Source organism: Perca fluviatilis, chromosome 4, assembly GCF_010015445.1.
Source record: "Perca fluviatilis chromosome 4, GENO_Pfluv_1.0, whole genome shotgun sequence".
Classification (NCBI taxonomy): domain Eukaryota; kingdom Metazoa; phylum Chordata; class Actinopteri; order Perciformes; family Percidae; genus Perca; species Perca fluviatilis.
The window spans coordinates 29,877,630-29,897,713 of record NC_053115.1 but is presented as its reverse complement, the minus strand read 5'-3'; the positions used below and the strand labels follow the sequence as shown (position 1 = coordinate 29,897,713).

At 40.8% G+C, this 20,084-nt stretch overlaps 1 protein-coding gene across 2 annotated transcripts in view; it reads left to right on the top strand.

Annotated features, from left to right (window-relative positions):
• Window positions 1-13,996, top strand: part of ccdc71 (coiled-coil domain containing 71) — a 33,730-nt gene extending 19,734 nt beyond the window's left edge. For both annotated transcript variants that reach the window (XM_039797284.1, XM_039797283.1), the window contains exon 2: window positions 10,281-13,996. In XM_039797284.1, coding sequence (XP_039653218.1) covers window positions 10,291-11,358 — 1,068 coding nt within the window. In that variant the 5' untranslated portion in view covers window positions 10,281-10,290 and the 3' untranslated portion in view covers window positions 11,359-13,996. The remainder of the gene's footprint in view (window positions 1-10,280) is intronic.
• Window positions 13,997-20,084: the final 6,088 nt, after the last annotated feature.

Here is a 20,084-nt window from a genome sequence, read left to right as displayed (position 1 = left end):
CGTCATGGCATACGTGTCATCTTGCACATGCGCAGAACTGATTGTGCAGGTGGAACGGATCGGGTACTGACAGAAGCAATAAATTGAGTATTCCAAAGAAATTGTTATGACATTTTTGGGTCTTAAATTATATTTGTTGAGGTCTTAAAAAGGTCTTAAAAAGCATAACATTTTACTTTTAAAATAGTGCAAGAACCCTGTCTCATCGATCCATGTATCCATGGTGTGGACATCGAATTATCCCTGTCATAACTACAAAAGAAAAATGCAGACTAGCCTAGATAGACAGTGAAGCTAACGTTAGCATTGGGCTAATATTAACACAACATAAATTGCTAACGTTGCCTAGACATTTCCCAAATGACTCTTCCCAAATAAACAAAACAAAAACATAACTTACATAACAAAAAGACTGCAACCACTGCTTCACTTTCCATACCTTGCAGCTCCCTCAGCGGTCGCCATTTCTTTTCTTTTTTTAAGATACATTTTTTTATAAGCACCATTTATCATTCTGACATACAGAACAAATTCCATGTGAAGTTACCAATGTGTTCCAGGTAATATTAGATGGTGCACAGAACAAAGAAACAAATGTTAAACAAGAACAAAAACCCTCTTCCACCCCCCACCCTCTGCGGTCTCGAGGAAAACTAAACAAACAATCAGAAATCACACTATGCCTAGTCCCTCTCCTCTAGTTCTTGTGGCGCTGAGGTCATCAGGTCTGATATTTGTGATGCTGTGCTTTTCCATAGGTTGATAGTTGATGATTTGGCTTTGTTAATCCTTGCTGTAGAGAGCTCAAGCATAACTATGTCTAGAAAATACGCTAACTACTGTTTTATATGAAGCGAGTGGGGGGGAGCCAGCATTTAGCTATCATTTTCTTGGTTGCAGTTGAGCCGGCTAGCCAAATCTTCCTGTAATTTAGAGTCATCGTTAAGTAACAAAACAATCGGGTCAGTAGGAATTAGATATCCTATCACATCAGATAGTATTGATGTTGTTTTATGCCAGAACTCATGCACCTGTTCACACTCCAAGACCATATGCAGGAAAGTTCTAGTTTGTTCAGGTTGACCGAACGTACAATAGGGAGTGGTAATGGCTTTTTTTTAAACGTATCTCTTCTGAGTACAATATGTTCTATGACATATGTTGAAGTGGATATACTGGTGATTTGGGTCCTTGGAGCAATGGAAAATGTTGTCCCAAACTGTCTCCCAATTAATTGTGTTCCCCTCAGGGCTCAGCTCTCGTTCCTATTTCTTTACTATTGGGAGTTCTCCTATGGATATTTGCAACAGCTCAGCATAAATCTTGGACACTAATCCTCTCACAGGGAAATCAAAGAACCATTTAATGACTGGGTGCACCTCAAGACTGCCTCCCCGTGGCACTCCATAACATTTTAGGGCTGATCTTACAGTTTTTTACAATCACTTTGCTACTAATTTCAGAACCTTCAAAACTCTAGATAAAAAACTCAAAATGGTCATCACTTGTAACACAGGCTGTCCAATGTTCAAAACACTGCATTGTGCATTCATATCTTTAAAGAAATCTTGCACTTGCACAATCATTGGTTCAAAAAACTAATTGATTGTGAAATACCATTGAAACATTACTTCACCCACACACAAGCTACCCATAGTTTCACTGTCATTGTTCGTACAATCATTAAATATTGTAGTTCAAAATAGGTGATACATGTTTCATTATGGTACTACAGGTAAATACATCCCTGTAAAAGTACTGCATTAGTAGAGAGAATACTACAGACAGTGGAATCATTGAACAAAACCTGAAATGTATTGCTGAAAAACAATACCGTACAATCACAACATAGGTTTATTTGAATCGAAGCAAAATAATTGGCTACAAAATGGAAAAGAAAAGACAGTACTGTAAAACATCAAATGCAGTGTTCCTCAACTTGCTTGTACTTTAAAAAGCAAAACAAAGGAGTGATTACTGCAAGGCAGCTTTATTTGTATAACACATTTCAGCAACAGGGCAATTCAAAGTGCTTTACATAAAACATTAAAGAACAGTTAGAAAACAATTAAAAACAATTTAAAAACATTAATAAACAAATTAAAAACATTAAAAGACAAGAATAAAATTGATAGTGCAGTATAAGAATAAAAGTTACAGTGCAGTATAAGAAATTAAAGTTAATAAAATAGGTTATTTAAAGAAAAGCAATATCAAAAAGATAGGTCTTTAGCTTAGATTTAAAAGAACAGAGTTGCAGCGGACCTGCAGGTTTCTGGGAGTTTGTTTCAAATATGTGGAGCATAAAAACTGAACGCTGCTTCACCCTGTTTATGTATGTTTAGGGCCAAAATGTATTTTGGCCCTAAACCGTTTAGTGATTTATAAACCAGTAAAAGTATTTTGAAATCAATTCTTTTAGGCACTGGAAGCCAGTGTAGAGACTTCAGTACTGGAGTGATGTGATCCACTTTCCTGGTTTTAGTGAGGACTCGAGCAGCAGCGTTCTGAATCAGCTGCAGCTGTCTGATTGACTTTTTAGGGAGACCTGTAAAGACACCATTACAGTAGTCAAGTCTACTGAAGATAAAAGCATGGACAAGTTTTTCCAGATCCTGCTGAGACATAAGTCCTTTAACCCTTGATATATTTTTAAGGTGATAATAGGCTGATTTTGTAATTGTCTTAATGTGGCTTTTAAAATTCAGGTCTACATGACTACACAAAGATTTCTGGCTTTGTCTGTTGTTTTTAACATTGTTGTTTTGAAGCTGAGCGCTGACTTTCAATCGTTCCTCTTTTGCTCCAAAAACAACCACCTCAGTTTTTTCTTCATTTAATTTAAGAAAGTTCTGGCACATCCAATCATTAATTTGTTCAATGCACATATTGTTGTTTCGCGATAAGAAAAGGTTGAGTTGTTGAAAAAACACTTTTTCTATGATTTTACTTAAAAATGGAAGGTTTGATATTGGCCTATAGTTGCTCATTAGTGTTGTGTCTAGATTGTTCTTTTTTAGGAGTGGCTTGATGACTGCAGTTTTCAGGGCCTGTGGGAAGATACCTGAGAGCAGAGATGTGTTCACAATCTGTAGAAGATCAGAAGCCAAACAATTCGAAACATTTTTGAAAACGCCGTTGGTAGAATATCAAGGCAACAGGAGGAGGTTTTCAGATGTTGTATAATGTCCTCCAGTTTTTTAAGGTTGATCGTATGAAATTGTGTCATATTGGAATTTGTTTTGCGTGCACACTGTGACAGCAGATATCCTGTACTTGATATGGAAGCACTGACTGTTTGTCTAATTTTCTGAATTTTGTCTGTGAAGAAGGAGGCAAAGTCATTGCAAGCCTTGGTAGACAACAGTTCAGATGCTACTGGTACTGGAGGGTTTGTTAATCTATCGACAGTAGCAAACAAAGCACGTGAATTATTATTATTTCTGGCGATAATGTCAGAGAAAAAGGACCGCCTTGCATTCCTTAGTTCCAAATTATAAATGCGAAGTCTCTCTTTATAAGTGTTATAATGGACCTGGAGATTAGTTTTTCGCCAACTGCGTTCAGCTTTTCGACACTCTTTTTTTTTTTTTTTTTTTTTTTTTTTTTTTCTGTTCTCACCACTATAAAATTTCTCCATGGAGATTTTTTCTTACCAGAGACAGCTTTGACCTTAGTGGGAGCAATAGCATCAATAACATTTGTAATTTTACAGTTGAAATTATCTAAAAGCTCAGTCACTGAGGCCCCAGTGAGGGCGGGTGTAGAGGAGAAAAGCTGAATAAATGATTCACTGCTGTTTTCAGTGATATACCGTTTTCTGATTACCTTTTTTGTTTGAACACTTTTGGGCACAGAGATAGTGCCGTTAAAGAAAACACAGGAATGATCAGAGAGAGCAACATCAGTCACCACAACCTTGGAAATGTTTAGACCCTTGGAGATAATCAAGTCCAGAGTGTGCCCCTTACTGTACTTCTACATCTTCATCAACTGTCTTGTGGATTTGGCCACAGGTTCTCATCTACATTGCAATTAGCCAAACTTCTTGGAAAAAACCTTTGGGCATGGCGAACAATGTGGTATGAGTATTAATGTATATGTTTTTGTATATATGCAGTGTATAAAGTATATATCTCAATCATCAGTAACAATTTGGCAGAATTGGACAAGCAATTCCAAGGGCCTGCATGCATACAGTGCAGTACTGTCAATACTGTAAATAGTCTTAAAGGTGGTACATGGGACCATAGAAACAGTGTCTGTTAAACAGTAGTACATTACAGTAAAGAATTATGATGAAATATTACATCCATAGATAATGTAGTCTGAGTTCATGCGCCATGCTAATTAGTGACAATGAATCTCATTATCTTGAAACTTTCATGATCTTTCATGACATGGAATATTGTTTGTCTGTTTCCATACAACTATGCATTAAGAGTAATGCAACAGTTACTTATCATTTTGAGCAGTTGTATCAATTGATAGTTAAATAATTGTAATGTGTGAATTGCTTTTTGAAATAGTAGTAGTACTTTGATGTTAAGTTGTGTCATATTGAACCGGTGATCTTTGTTAAATGAACAAATGATCTTAGGTTTATGTGTATTGTAACCAAGCAATTGAAACAAGTGTTAGTTTTGAAAAAAATTGTATTTTGATCATTGGTTGTGAGTTTTGTGTCTAGAGTTTTGAAAAATTACATCAACGTTCTGAAATTAGTGCCAACGTGATTTGTAAAAAACTGTAAGCAAAGATAAAAGTAGAAGGATGTCCTGGGGACCTCAAAACTAGCTCTCAGGTCTTCAAAACTCACCACAGGGTTCATATGTTTTGAAAAGAACTGGAAAAGTTATGGAATTTGAAAAATGCAAATTCCAGGCCTGGAAAGGTTTTAGAAACATAAAAAAACCCAGAAAGTTTTGGAAAAGTCATGGAATTTGTTTTAACACAGCATAATAATATGTCATTAATAAATGTATTTTCACGTCATCTTAACCTCAACGTTCTATTCGGGGAGGGATATTATGAATCCCACTATGAACCACATAAATTGTCATTCATTTTATAGTTAAACCTCTGAGGGTACACTTTAACACAGATTTTTATTCTTATTGTATAATGTCGACTGACATTTTCAGGAACGCATAGTCATGCAAAAGTATTGGTTAAAATGCATATGAACCCTGTCACCATACCTTTTTCATTGAATATCTAGTCTACAGTATAAATACCCTTGTCCCTCCACTGCTTACAAGCAAAAGGTTTGTTACCAGACATTAAGTGTGTATTGTGCCATATTGGGGTATTCACGTGCCACTTATTGGTGTAGCGCAGGTGCTCCTCCACCTGTTTAAAGTTGGCCAATGTGTTGGTGATAATGGGGCCAAAGGTTAGCATACACTTTGTTGGACAAACACCTGCAACGGCAAGGTCTTGCAGTCTTAGACTTCCAATGTAGAACTGTAGATGAAGGGTCCATCCACACTCTTGAGGGCCTGTAGCTGAAAGGCCTTGTGATACATTTTAAAATTGGGGAGGGCCAGGTCTCCGTGTTTGTGGTACATTGCAAGGTAGAGTATTTTAGCCTAGGTTATTTATTTTTCCAAATAAACTGCCAAATTAAAGTATCAAGTTTCTTCCAGAAGTTCATTGGCGGGGGTAAGGGGATCATTGAACTTAAAAAATTCACACCGGGAACTATGTTCATTTTAACAGCAATCCTGGACCGCAGTGAGGCCGACAGCACAGTCCACCTAGTCAGATCCCTTTGAACGTTACTTAATATACTTTCATAGTTGTCCTGGACCACTCGCTGTAGTGATGCATGTATGATGATGCCCAAATATGTAATTTTGCTTTGAATTGGTATTGTACCACTAATAGCTGACGTCCCATGCCTGTTGTTAAAAATAAAAGATTAGATTTATCCCAATTGATTTTATAGCCAGAGATCGAGCCAAATTCATTGAAGATCTTAAGAAGTTTTGGAATAGAGTCCTCAAGATCAGAGATGTACAACTAAGTATCATCTGCAAATAATGATATTGAGCTGCTGTTGGATTTAATCTGGACATTACATATTTTGTTTGCCTTATAGCTTGGGCTAACGGTTCAAGAGAGATCGCAAATAGCATGGGGGGAGAGCGGGCATCCCTGTCGAGAGCCCCCTTCGATGGGAAACTGCTGAGAATGCAAGCCATTGGTTGAGACTATGGCCGTGGGATTCGCATATAAAGTATGCACCATGTCAATGAATTTGGCCCCCAAACCAAGCCTCTCCATTACTTGCCACAAGTATTTCCACTCTAGACAGTCAAAAGCCTTTTCCGCATCCACTGATAAAACTGCTGCTGTTGTTGGAAGGTTTCTGGCTTCTTCTATTACATGAAATAATCTGCATACATTGTCTGTAGCGTGACGCTTTGGTATGAAGCGTGATTGGTTGGGGTGGACTAGCTTCTCAATAAAGCGCTCTAAGCGGAGTGCCAAGACTTTGGAATAGAGCTTAATATGAGTCCTGATGGGTCTGTAATTTGAGCACTCCGTAAGATCTTTGGCCTTTTTGGGTATAACAGAAATTAGTGCAGTGTTGGTTTGTTGGTGAAAAGTATCCATCTCTATGGCCGAGGTTAAAGCTTGTAAAATGATAGGTCCTTATATGTAAAAGTACTGTAGAAGAAGTTCTGATGGAATTCCATCCAACCCCGGTGTTTTCCTTTTTTTTTTTTTTTATTTTTTTTTTTTTATGCTGATTTAACTTCCTCCAATGTTATAGATTGACCCTGTTCTTCTGCCTCCTCTGGTTCAAGAAGTGGCAGATTTAGCTCTTTTAGGAACTCCTGGGACTGTGTCGGATCTGGATTGCAGGAGGACTCGTACAACTTTGAATAAAAGGATTGGAAAGTGGCATTGATATCTTTAGGATTCGTTGAGATACCTCTGTCAGTGTCAGTTGATAGTAGCTCTGGACTCGCTTTGTTTTAATTTCAGAGCCAACAATTTGCTTGGTTTGCAACCATTTGAAATAATAATTTAATAACTCTGCATTATGAATTCAGCTCTCCTTCTTAGCAAATAATTTTGCTCTGCTCGACTTGTGACTAAAAGAGTATAGCAATAGAGACTGCTTCAGAGATTTACAATGTTCTTCCAACTCCGCAATCCTTGCTTCTCTTTTTCTCTTCAAATTGACCGCAAAGGAAGATGTGAAATCTCTAATAAATCCTTTAGTTGCTTGCCAAATGAATGCCTGGTCCAAGACTGAGTCAGTATTGATTGCTATAAACTCAGCCAGTTTGGCTCTAAACTCTGCATCAAAGGCTGTGTTCTGGAGAAGGGAGTTATGAAATTGCCACCTTCTAGATCTTTCTCCTAACATATTGCAATGGAATGTGGTTAACAGCGCATTGTGATCAGACAGAATTGCTGGTTCTATTGCCATCGTGTGAAACATTGCCTTAAGCTCACTAGAGCACAAAATATAATCATACGGGGAGTGGGTGAGGTGGCATGCGGAAAATAAGGTGTAATCCTTGCTAGTAGGATTGTGCATCCTCCATACATCTTCCACAACTGCTCTAAACATGTCGGACGTGTGTTTCTGGGTCTTTGTGTGGTTGACCCCTGATCTATCCTGATTTAGATCTAGCACTGCATTCATGTCTCCCCCTATAATTAGTGAATATTCATTAACGGAGCAATTCATTGGTTAGACGCGGGAAAAAGCTTACGTCATATGTAGACGGTGCATATCGAAACAAAGGCTATTTTCTTTCTCCTTATTGTGGTGAATATATATGATATTCTGCCTGATAGATCTTTACTACTTTTATCTACGGTGAGTGTGAATTTCCGCAACAGTAACACAATGGATCCCTTGGTTTTGGTGTTGTCACTAGATGAAGCAGCAATCTTGTAGTATTTATTTTGGCGGCGGTTTACATCTCTTTTACGTAAATATGACTCTTGTATAAGCGCTACATCTATTTTCTTTCTTCTTAAATAGTCCAGGAATTTAGCTCGTGATCGTTCCGTTTAGCCCCATGATGTTAACTGAAAGGATTGAAAGTTCAGCAGATGTAAAATATACATGCATATATGTCTCGTGTACCCTACTGGAATTCGCTGATAAATTTGTAGCAAAGGGTGATCTGTTAGATCTGAGCAAGGTGTGGTAAAAACATAAAAAATAAAATAAATCCCCTAACCTTCTGAGACCGCAGACCCACTCCCCTATCTGTAAGATACATGGCCACATCAAACGCAGCACGCGTAAACTCCAGCCCACAATTACCCCTCCTGTTTAAAGTCACAGGTATGTTGAAACCGGTCTGATAAACTTCTTCTGCTAAATATGAACGGTGTTACATAAACCCTAGAACTAGGTCTCAACAAGCTATCAAATTCCGAAATAAGCTATGTGGAAAACACACCAATCTAGTTGCAGTAACAAACAGAGTATAAGCTGAACAGACAGCATCAATCACGTTCTTTCAGTCTGGCTAAATGTTAACAAACATAGACTGTAAACTGACCAGCCAGTATTTATCATGTACTTTCAGTCTGGTTAAGTGTCCCTTTAAAGCTTTGCTCCAAAACTCACATATAGTGTCCTCAGCATTTATCATGCTCTTTTCAGCCCGGTTAAATGTAAACAAAACCTTGACTATAAACTGAGTAGCCAGCATTCATTATGTTTTTACAGTCTGGTTAAATGTTCCTTCAAAGTTTGGCTCCAAAACTTACATACAGCGTCTTCAAGTCAAACCTGGTACAGTAGCTCAGCTACCGCTAGTCCACAGCCGCTGGGTCCGCCAGCCTCTGCCCCGCAGCCGGCTCCAGCACCAGCCGCGTAGTCCCCCCGCCATCTTCTGGTTCCATTGGTTTTTGTGCTGATCCGAAAATTGATCCGATTGGTGACTCAAAACCGTGCTCCGATCCGTGAGTTTTGTGATCTGTTGCTCCCCTATTTGAGAGGGATGGGAAATTATACTGCAACATTATTCAAATGTGTGGTTTAGTACATACATAAGAAATGAATTGCTCCAAATATAGGAAGTTTAAAACATGGCAACCATATTGTCAATTTCGGCAACCGAAAGCTGATGCCTGGTTGCCAAGCCGGCAACCACTTGGGTTCTTAGATGAAAGGTGCAGATCTGACTGAAGGTTGCCGTGGTAACGAGCCAGTTGGCGTCGTTTTCTCAGCATGTGGAGCTTTACTGTTTATATTCGTCTGGTGGTCTACTGTCTGTAGGGCTGGGCACCGAACGTCGATACTTTGTGACACAGAAGAAAATACTTCGGTCCTATGGTCTGGCTGTGTGAAGTGTCCGACACTGCTGCTGCTGACAGTAAACTAGTTTTTCCGCTGAGCATTAAACTGACCATTAAAAATCCCCAGCCTGTGTGTCACAGCTGCAGCAGTACACATCCATGTTAACATTTAATATTCAAGTGACTCGTATCAACAACATCTTGCAGTGAACTAAGCTGCAGAACACGCTTCGGTTTCTGGATCACATTTAACAAGTAGTTGGAAGGTCATGGGTTAGAAAGTCATAGCACCCATAGTCTCGCATTGCCAGACCTTCCTCCACAGCGCTGCAAAGAATGGTCTAGTGAGTCCACACAGCATTCCGGGATGGTTATTGGCATTTCTTTAAACCAATCACATTCATCTTTGGCTAAGCGCCGTACGGAGCAGTGGCGCCTGTGCAAAATAGCTTAAGGAAGGAACTTGTTTTGGTGGAACATTGTGTACGTTCAAAGGTTGTTTTTAGTCGTGCAACAGAAAACTTGGATTTGATAGTCTAGCTAGCTGTCTGGATTTACCCTGCAGAGATCTGAGGAGCAGTTAACCATAGTCCTCATAAATCCACCGGAGTCTAAAATGCCTACACAAAAAAAAGCCCAAGGTAACAGACGTCCAGCCGAATTTCCGGCGGCACCGGAGCTATGGTTCATGTAGACCTATGACACAAATTATTCGCTAAATCTGTTTTCATTGCGTTTTGCTTGTAAACTTTTTTGCAATATTTCAAGACTTTTTTTTTTTTTTTTCCTGAAATAAGCTTCATTGGGAGAGTGTAGTGTGAGAGGTCCACAATATCTCAACAAACATAAATTTTTAGTTAATAAAAGGTTAATTCCTCCTCATTTGGTAGAACAGGGACCAAAAAAAAGAGTAGGACCATAACAAGTTTGCAAAATAACTAAATTCTTGTTCTTTTCTGTGATTCCATTTAACCAAATGCTTTCTGTATTTCCGGCAGGACTAGAAACATGGCTGGCGCTGCGCGAGGTCCCGTGGTTGGCCGGCCATTGGCATTTGCCAATGAAGAGCGAAGGGCGGTCCACTCCTGGTCCCGGATATCGTCAGCGGGGCACAACGTCCTCCTGGATGCTCTAAAGATCCTCAGCCCAATGTCCTGTGACCTCTCAAGCAGTGAGGAGCTGGTCACCTTCCTGCAGGAGCTGGGCGACGAGGGCCACAAGCCCACTGTGCTACGTAGCATGGACGTGTATGGCTACCGCTCCAGCACAAACCAACCCCTGACTGAAGACATGCTGAAGCCCCCCAACAGGAGCGCCAGACCTGCCGCCAAGAGGAGGGGAAGGAAGCCCCCGACCAAGAAGAGAGAGGTGCACCCATCCTGGAACACCTCTGAGAAGTGCAACCCTAAGATTCAAGGGGTCCGCCCTCCAGAGCTGCTGGTGGACCATCGTGCCATCACCTGCAGCAGGACACCCAGTAGGACTGTGGAGGTGTCGCAGGTGCGGCCGTGCCTCAGACTTACCAACATTGAGGGCCTGTCTGGCTTCCATACAGCCCGACTCCAGATTCACACTTCTTGGGACAAAACCTCTGAGGCACCATCTGTTGCCTTTTCAAAGCAACAGCACCCTCCAACGCTTTCAGGAATACCTTTGCAGCCTTCTCAGAACGGTGGTGGGGCGCCCACCAAAGCTGTGGCCTTGTTCAGCCAGAAGAGCCTGTCCTGCCCCATCCGATTGGACGGCGCCCTCATCGGAGATTCTGCACCGGTCTTTTACACAAATGGACGGGCATTCCCAGAGACTCCCACAGAGCTGACCAGCAATGGCTGGAGGGGAAACGGCCTCCACAGAGATTGTCGGGGCCCCAAGGAACTGAACAACCCGACCCGGCAGAGGAATGGCTGGAAGGACAAAAACGGTCTTAGAAGGAAAGTGATAAAGGTGGATGACTCTCGCTCTGTAGCTGAGGCCCGCAGAAAAGCGCAAAAGATCCTACAGGTCAACCTGTCTCCAGTGATTCAGATTCAACCTCTCAACCATGTGCTGAGAGACTTCAGATACCAGAATAAGTGAACCCCCCCCCCCATTGTTTCCCTTAGCAGATGTTAGTGTTTTACATCCATTAGCCTGTACCTGGCTGAGCCCCAGTGTTCATAGCAGACGTCTTACATTGTTTTTTTTGTTAACTCTGCTGAGTGTTGAGGTCAGTCTGTCTGTGGAAGTTCTGGTTCCTGACAGGGGCACTCGGGATTGAAAGGCATTTGAAGTTAGGTGATGCTTTTTTCAGCAGGCAGGGAAAAGACTTGGCCGAATGCTGGTACATTTTCACAGTCCACTTTAGTTTACACTATACAATTCAACCAACCATCATTCTGCTTTAAGTTGACTGCCTGCTAGCCAGTGTTGCTGATGGATTTGGGACACAGCATCCACTGGGACTGGTTTGGTCAAAAGTGAATTTTCTGTCCTTCAACGAGGCACTGGGTCCTCCTCACAGTTGTTTAAAGAGTATGTATAACTCATTTGGAGTAGAGTGCCATTTTGTTAATTATTTTTACTTGTAGCGCTTAAAAACTGCTGTCACTCTGCAGCGCCCCATTTCCCCTGAAAAGAAGGAGAAAATGAAGTTGGTGGTGGGACAGGACAATCACATTGAACGCCCAGATAAGCTGGTGGAAGAGCAGGGCAAGTTTCCAAAGTCTTTACAAGAGCAGACATGATGGTTGGTTGGTCCCAGCAAACAAATTAACTAAACAATTAAGAGAAAAATGTTTAGTTTGTCTTCCTTTTTGTACTTTTGTTGTTTCCACTGGAAATCAGGAAGGTTCTGGGGGCGAATATAGCAGGGAATCCAACCTGCAGCCCATACAGACAGATTGATACTTGGATGATTTGTTTGAACTGCAGTCCTTCACAAAGTGTTCCTTTTTTGGTTAAGTTTATCCACACATGGAGACAAAAAGACTTATAGAATATGTTTGACTGTTGGATGATTTGATGTCCTACAGAAACATGAATCCATGAACTGCAGAAAATGGCGACTATGGAAGAGGACTTGGGCCTACATCAAACAATTGGGTTTCTAAGATTCATCTTTAGATCTTAATTCTGGGAAAACATAAGAATTATGAGCTATAAGAATTCTGACTTCAATCTTTAAAGTTCTCTCACTGTTAAACTTCATCCCTGAATCCTATATTTACAAATTTCTGACTAATTTCAGAGTTTATTTTCCAAATTGCATCTTTTCCCCTCAAAATTCCTCCATTCCATGATGTGGCCCTGGTCCACCGCCATAAACACCAGATAACAAAAATAACCATCTGCTGTCGGTCTAATGCTGCTCAAGATTTACTTTTGTCAAATACATTTTTTTTCTTCACAGGCAACCAACTGTCATTTGGAGCCTTGATGTAAGAAATTTGTTTGGCTGATTTAGAAATGTTTGTGGTGACATTTGTTAACTTAAACTGCAGGACTTTCTGTTTCCTGACCAGTTAAATTTGAAACTACAGCTTCAGAAAGTTTAATCTCCCATCAGAACTCTGTGCTCTGTTGAGTCGAAGGAAGAATTGCCCATCAAAATACTACTTGGTAGTTTCTTGATTTCTTGTGCTGTTATCAAACTGATGTGGCTCACCTTCAAACTAAAATAAATGCACTTTGAGAGTGTGACAGTGCTTAATTGTCGCCTGTTTCCTAAACATGAAGGTCGTTAATTTTCTTATTTCCTGTATCATGTAGAAAATGTGAAATAATCTGAAAAATCTGGTTTGACTTTTTTTTGAACCCACACTGTTTTTTTTGCTACAGGTGCTAACTTTGCAACGTTGGTGCTGAATTAAATAACTGGCACAAGAATGTCATCATATTCTGTTTTTCTAGTTCAATCACAGTAACTTCCTGTAAATTATTCTGAGGGATTTATAGCATTGCTGGCCCCTGCAGGTTGGGATGAGCTTGCCAAACCACCTTGTGTGTTTTCTAAAAGGTTTCTGCTGTGAGTTGCCACCTTAATTCATTTTCATGTCTGTAAAAAACTCCTGTGAATTTCCGTTTGCGACAAAACTACATTCCACAAGAGAAAAGTTGAGTGTTGACCTCGGAAACAATAATTCTACACAAAATCTTAACTCATAGTCCACTTAATAGCTTTTCCCCGGAACTTTTATTGATCTCACAAAGACCGTTAAATGTGAACGAAAGCTCTGGAAAAAGACCAAGTGAAACTTGATATTTTTTGTCAAAGTATACTTTTAATTTTTCTTTTTCTTAAAAAAAAAAAGGAGAAAAAAAGATCAAAAATATTGACTTCCTAAAGTCCATGTAAAACCGAACTAAACCACCATCTGGTCAGTAAATGAGAACAAAAAAGATCTGTTTGCTGTGGACACTGTTATGGCTGTAGAAAGATCTAATCAGATTTAAAATGGAAATATGTGCTTACTGGTTTGGAGTCCATGCAGTATTCACGTATTAGCATTCTGTTCCCCTGTTTAATCTTAGACCACATCAGTGTTTGGTGGTCGGCTTTACAGATCTCCAAGTCCCTGTTCTGGTGAATTTTATGTTCCGATCTGTCTGTTCATGCCCACTGACAATTCCCTTTTCTATATCTTTGTTAGTCTTGTTTGTGCAACACTTGTATAATATTGTATTTCCTACATGACCTTTGAAAACATTTTGTTCAATAAAACCAATCTAAAAAGAATCTGTAGGTAGTTTTTTTCCCCTCAAATAGCAACTTTTTTTTTTAATAACAAGACTCATGACTTCAGGAACAGTACAGTCTCTAATGCTGAGAAAGTTTAGCTTTATTACCACGTGATCAGGTTGTGTATGTTCTTAAACCCCTGACTCGCCGAGGCAAAAGTTGTGAGTCACTGACAGGCAATTAAGAGAAACCTATTTCTTAAATTTTTTTTGGGGCAAAATGAAAAACAATTGACTCCAACTACTCAGTTGTAAAGATTTGATGCTTTTCTTACCCTTTCGTGATAGTAAACTGATTATCTTAATTTTTATGTTTCCAGCACAAAACAAGCAATTAAGATGTCTCATTGGGCTTCAAGAAATTGTTACTTTTTCTCTTATTATGCTTATTTTTGACATTTTATAGACCACTAGTCTCACATCTCCAGACCTATGTCCACAGCACGGTGGTGTTAAGGTCAGGCTCTACCACACATACATTCCAGGATCCACCGTCACTGTCTGCACAATGATCTTGAGAAGGAACTTGTTTTGGTGGAACATTTGCACCCCCCCAAAATAAAATGTAGTTAACTGTTCACACAATACAGTAATGTGAGCTATTTAAATTAGCTGGATTATGCATTATTTTTTACAGTAGTTTTCCGTCCCAAGCGGCAACTTCCGGGCCTGAAAAGTGAAGATAATGCGGAATTGTCTTAAACCTGCATTCTATCTATCTATCGGTCTATCCGGACAGAGGCCTAGCGATGCTTATGCGTGGTCCTTGGTCGCCTAAAAAGGTCTTGTTCAGTGTTTAGTAGCATCTTGTCAACCAAATCTAGCTAGTTAGCGTTAGCTGGTAATTTAAGGGAAAGTCTGCCGATTTTGGATGACTCGCTTCAGAAGAATTGAAAATCTGCGACTTTCTGTCCCTCTTTAGCGTTTAGCTCAGCACAGCGTCATTCAAGCCATAGAGACCCTGGCTTATCCTCCCTGCTCCTTTTGTCCAAATATGGTCACTTCTGGCTCCAAAATAGTGGCGAAATTATCCAAATTTTCTTCAAAACATGCCATTTTCAGTGTGTAGATTGCTAGTTCGGAGGTTGTGGTTATTTCCTGTCACAGAGAGCAGAAGGTAATGGGCAAAGCCTGACATCACACACGTGATTCCCAAACTGGGGCCCGGAGCTATAACAGAAGTGGGGGGCTAAATATAAATAAATGCATGGCTCTGCTAGCAAAGCATAGACAAGTTTGTGAAAGGACTGACGATTAATCTACACCAACGCCACAACTACCAAAACCAGTACAAGAAAATATGTAGTGTGTATGTAGTGGTGAACATGCTAAAATCTAAGGAGCCTGATTCGACTGTCAATTTCCCAGTCAAATCTTTTGCAGTGTGGTTTCGATGTCTATCGCTTCATGGAGAAACAGCTGATTATGGCGCTTCTCTCTCTCTCTCTCTCTTTCACTCTTGCCGTAAGTGGTAATATCAGTTCAGCTGTGTCAAAAAACTTGAGCTAGTCAAATCCTGCTTTATGTGAAATTCCGTTAGCCAGGTGAGAGTTTCACAGCCTGTTCTGCTGGTGTAGTTTGTTGACACAAGTGTCAAGTTCCAGAGCTGGTGTGGTTTAAAAAAGCTCTTTGCTCAGGGCTCAGTCTGCAGGCATCATGTCTGCTGTGGGAGGTGGAGCAGGTGGAGAACGAGATATTAGAGCCAAAGAGAAAATAAGTGACATTTCAGTTTGGAGGGAGGGAGGGGGGGGGGTGGCGTGGCGGGGGGGTGGCATGTTGAGGAAAGCAAGATGTTCAGCTGGTTGGATTTTGGCCTTTTGATTTGCAGCTGTTTTCTGGATTCTTATGAGACAGTCACAGTGAGAAAATAACGTCAAAATGTCCATTGAAACTTCTTCTCTGAAGTTAATCTGTATGTGTAGTTTCTCCACAACATAACATTACATTATATTAAGCTGACTCTTTTATCCAAAGCGACTTACAATAAGTGCATTCAATAGGGGCACTGTAGATTAACAGATCAACAGTAATGCGCTGTTGCATGCACACAGACTTATTTAAATGGACAATGTTTCGAGCCTAGTCTGATTTTTGTCAGGACGAAGAAGGTATGACTACGATCGAGAAGTCATCAATTCCACCAGCACATAAGCATGGGAAAGTCTGGACATTTGGATTCAGCGATGTGTGGTAAACCAGGAGTCAAATGGCTGCTTACTTCCTCACACAAACTAGCAGTAATAAATGAGACCTTGATTTACCTGTTTGACTCATTTCTTGTTGTTGCTCAGAACAGGTAACACTGGTGTTTCTCTGTGGCTTCAGCCTTCAGAAATGTTTGTTAGATGCCCTCAATTAACATTTTCTCAGAACAGACAAGCTGTGGTCTGGTGCTCAGTGCAGGCAATAAAACTGTAGGCTGCTGTTTGTATCTAAGAATGTTCTGGAAAACTGCAGGAGGGGCATCAAAATATTCAAATTGTACAGATCTGGCACATATTAAATAATGATCTTCAAGTAAATTCAATGGACAAAATAATGACAGCATGTGTCCAGATTGACGAACGGAATTCACAGCCTCCAGATGGATCTTCAGGCGTGACCCTGCCATGCTCGGCATGAGCATTGGTTTAACGCAAGGTCTGCCATTGGTCACGAGAAAAGTCTGTCTTGAGTCTGGTGTTTTGTTTATAGATGAAGCAACTGTTTGATTAAGGTGGACCTGCAGTCAATCCGTTAACCACAGTATGAATTCTGACCAACAATTTAGCTGTACAAGGCTTCATCAGTTCTAAGGGCGGACTGGCCATCTGGCATACCTGGCACTTTCCCGGCATGCTTTTTGGGCCGACTGCCGACACTTTATTTATTTTTTATAAAAAAAAATTTTTGTCTGGCCCATAAAAGTGGTAGGCCGGCTAGATTGGTGGCCCATTGTTTTTTCAATTGACACTGGGCTGCTGGCCCAAAACACTTTAGTCAAAAATATCACATAGGCTAGGTTTTTTTTTCTGACAGACGCGGCCCATGAAACGCGTAGATCAGCGGCCCATTGGTTGTTTTCTTAATTGACACTGGACTGGCCCAATCATATCTTTAAACAGCACCCTCTTTGGGATTTCTGCCTGCATGCAGTTTCAGGGCCATATTTTAACGATCTGAAACGCAAGTATGAAACGCAAAACGCAAGTAGCTTTGTGGGCGGATCTCGGGGCGGTCTTGCGCCCTACGCAAATCTTAAATGGGTTGCTCTGAAGTAGCTAGGTGTGGTTTGGGCGTAACGTGAAAATAACCAATCAGAGCATCATCTCACATTCCCTTTAAGAGCAGGAGCGCTTGTTACGTGGCGGATTGCTATTAAGACGGCGGATTTGCCTGGCGCACGCCAGCGGGATCTGTCCGATGCGGCAAAGTAATAAATGCCCGTCTTGGCCGGGTGGAGATGTTGCTGCGGCCTCTCGGGCGCATCTCCTCAAGTCTGGAGAGGATTGCTGCAGCCATGGAGTGTGGGCCTCCAAATGCACCACCCAGGGATGGACTGACAATCTGTGCGTTCTGGCAAAGTCCAGAACGGCCATCCAACCGACGGCCGTTGGCACAAAAAAAAAAAAGTCTATTAAAGCGATATTAACAGGCAACAGCAGGGGGCGCAAATACAATCACTTATATGCTACGTTCATTAAAAAAAACTGAAGAAGAAGAGTATAGGCCTACATCATTAGACATGAGTTAATTTCACATCAGCAATACTGGTAAGTGCCAGGAGCAGGAAACATAGGCTGCCTTTATCCCTATCTTAACGAATTGCATAGTTATGATCGTGCCATTTAGTGCTGTCAAACTTAACGTGTTAAATCATTTCTGTTAAGTTAACTTGAAACATTAAACGCGTTAGAAATGAATCGCGGGTTGACCGAGATTTCACTTGGTTGTATATGAGAGGTTGTAGTGAGCTCACTTTTGCTGCTAGGATGAAGAAAACATCCGGTATGCATTGGTACCACTCTAAACCTGCTAACAAACAGGGAAGGGGTTTAAATAATTCACCAAATGTAACCAAAAGTTTAACCAAAAAAACCTAGCTTGCACTTTCTGTCTGTCTTCCATCAGAGTGCAGTTTTTCCTTGTCTTTCATATTTGCGTTTACTATTGCGGAACTGGCAAAGACCTGGTGGTTGTTTGTGAAAGCTTCACAGACAAAATTGATAGGGCCTAGTCATTTTCATCATTTCATAGCCTTAATATGAATCAAAAGTGTAATATGACATTGACAAAATATTAAATAGGTTATTTAATGCTAATTCTTTAACACGTTATATAAATTTATATTTGAATAGTTATAGTAGTAACTAACACTCTCAGTGTAGTTTTGGTATAGGCCTACAATATATCTACTCCCCATGTTCAGGTACAGCAAGTAGCCTACTTTATCTCTGAAAGTGTTATAAGTGTAATTACAAGTTTGTGTAATTTGGGGTTTCTGTAGCCAGTGACATTTCATTATTTGTATTTTATTTTCAATGCAGATGTAATGGCATTGTCATTTTTTAGTTTTTATTTGAAGGCCGAGGCTTCATTAATAAACACAACCCCAGGTATCATCATTGGTTTTGAGATGTTACTTGCTGTGAATACCTTGTCTGATAGGCTACAGTATGGACCTTTTTCACAGCAGACATTTTGACTTGTCATAGTAGGAAAAGCACAGCTGAAATTGATATCCTTAACGATGGCATGCAGGAATTCAGCCATCATTGATGGTTTTGAATACACCTGTGCTTTTCCTACTATGACATGTCAACATGTCTGCCATGAAAAAGGTCTATTTTGGCATAGTATCAGGACTTCCTGGCTAGTGTCTGTCGCGCACGGCTAGGGGCGAATGGCAAGATGATTGGCCTATTCCTCCTCCCCCCCACTCCATCTCCGTCCACCCGCTCCACCAGGAGCACATCGCGCATTGTCACTCCCGGACCAGATCCCGCCGGAGTGTCCAATCCCACCGTAGTTCAACATCACGTCTCCTTAATTCCGTTAATATTTCCTCATTTATGTCATCAACACATCCATGATTCATGGAAATGTTGTGTAAAACACAACAAGCCACAAAGAATTCTGCAACTTTTTGAGGATTGTACTGTAAAATGCCTCCTGACCTATCCAAACACCTGAAGCGCATTTTCAGTAATATTTTTCTTTGTAATTATGTATGGTTTGCAAAAATGGGAACTGCTGCGTCCGTTTAGATGAGAGAAGTGTATGCGCGTTGTGCACACGCTACATTATGGCCAAGCATGCGCCCCTAAAATAGCATCTGAATAACGCGCTACTGACTTTAGACTAGCGCCACTGACTTTAGACCAGGTTTTTCCTGGTCAGTGGCGGAATTGTTTTCTGAAACTGCAAAATAGTACCAGGGAATGTTTGCGCCGGAAAATGCCTCCTCTTTTCGCTGAACCGCCCCCAGGAGAGCAAATACATTCCCTAATTTACCAACGTGCGTCTGTGGAGGGAAAAGTCCGCTGTGTGTCGGGTGCAAAATAGGAATGATACATGCGTCGTTGTACCAAGGCAATTGCACTGAGTGCAAGATCGGGCCCTCAGTGTGCATCTGCCAGGCTAGAATAGTGATAGAGATCATGGAGAAGAAACGCAAAGGAGGTGCAGAGAAGCTGCGTGAGAAAAAGAAACAGGCCCTTCAGGCAGACGCTGCCAAATGTGTCAAATTGACAGACGTGTTTTCAGCAGTAGCAGGACCTTCATCAGCTCTTGAGGCTGATGATAGTGGTGGTGGTGTCGGCAGCAGTGGTGGAGTTAGGGCTGCACAATTAATCGAATTTTAATCACGATCACGATTTTGGCTTCCCACGATCAAACTTGCGTGATCGAGCGATATTTAAAATGCGTCATTTCCTTCATAGAACAGTTTTTGCAAAGCCAATCTAGCGCTCCATAAACCACTGTTTGATCACATGTCTCCATGAGCCAATCAGAGCTGTTCCCTGCCTGCACCGCGCAGCTTAGTTTCTAGATGTAGACAGTCACAGAGGACAGAGTAACGTGAGGAAAATTCCACAACAGGTAGC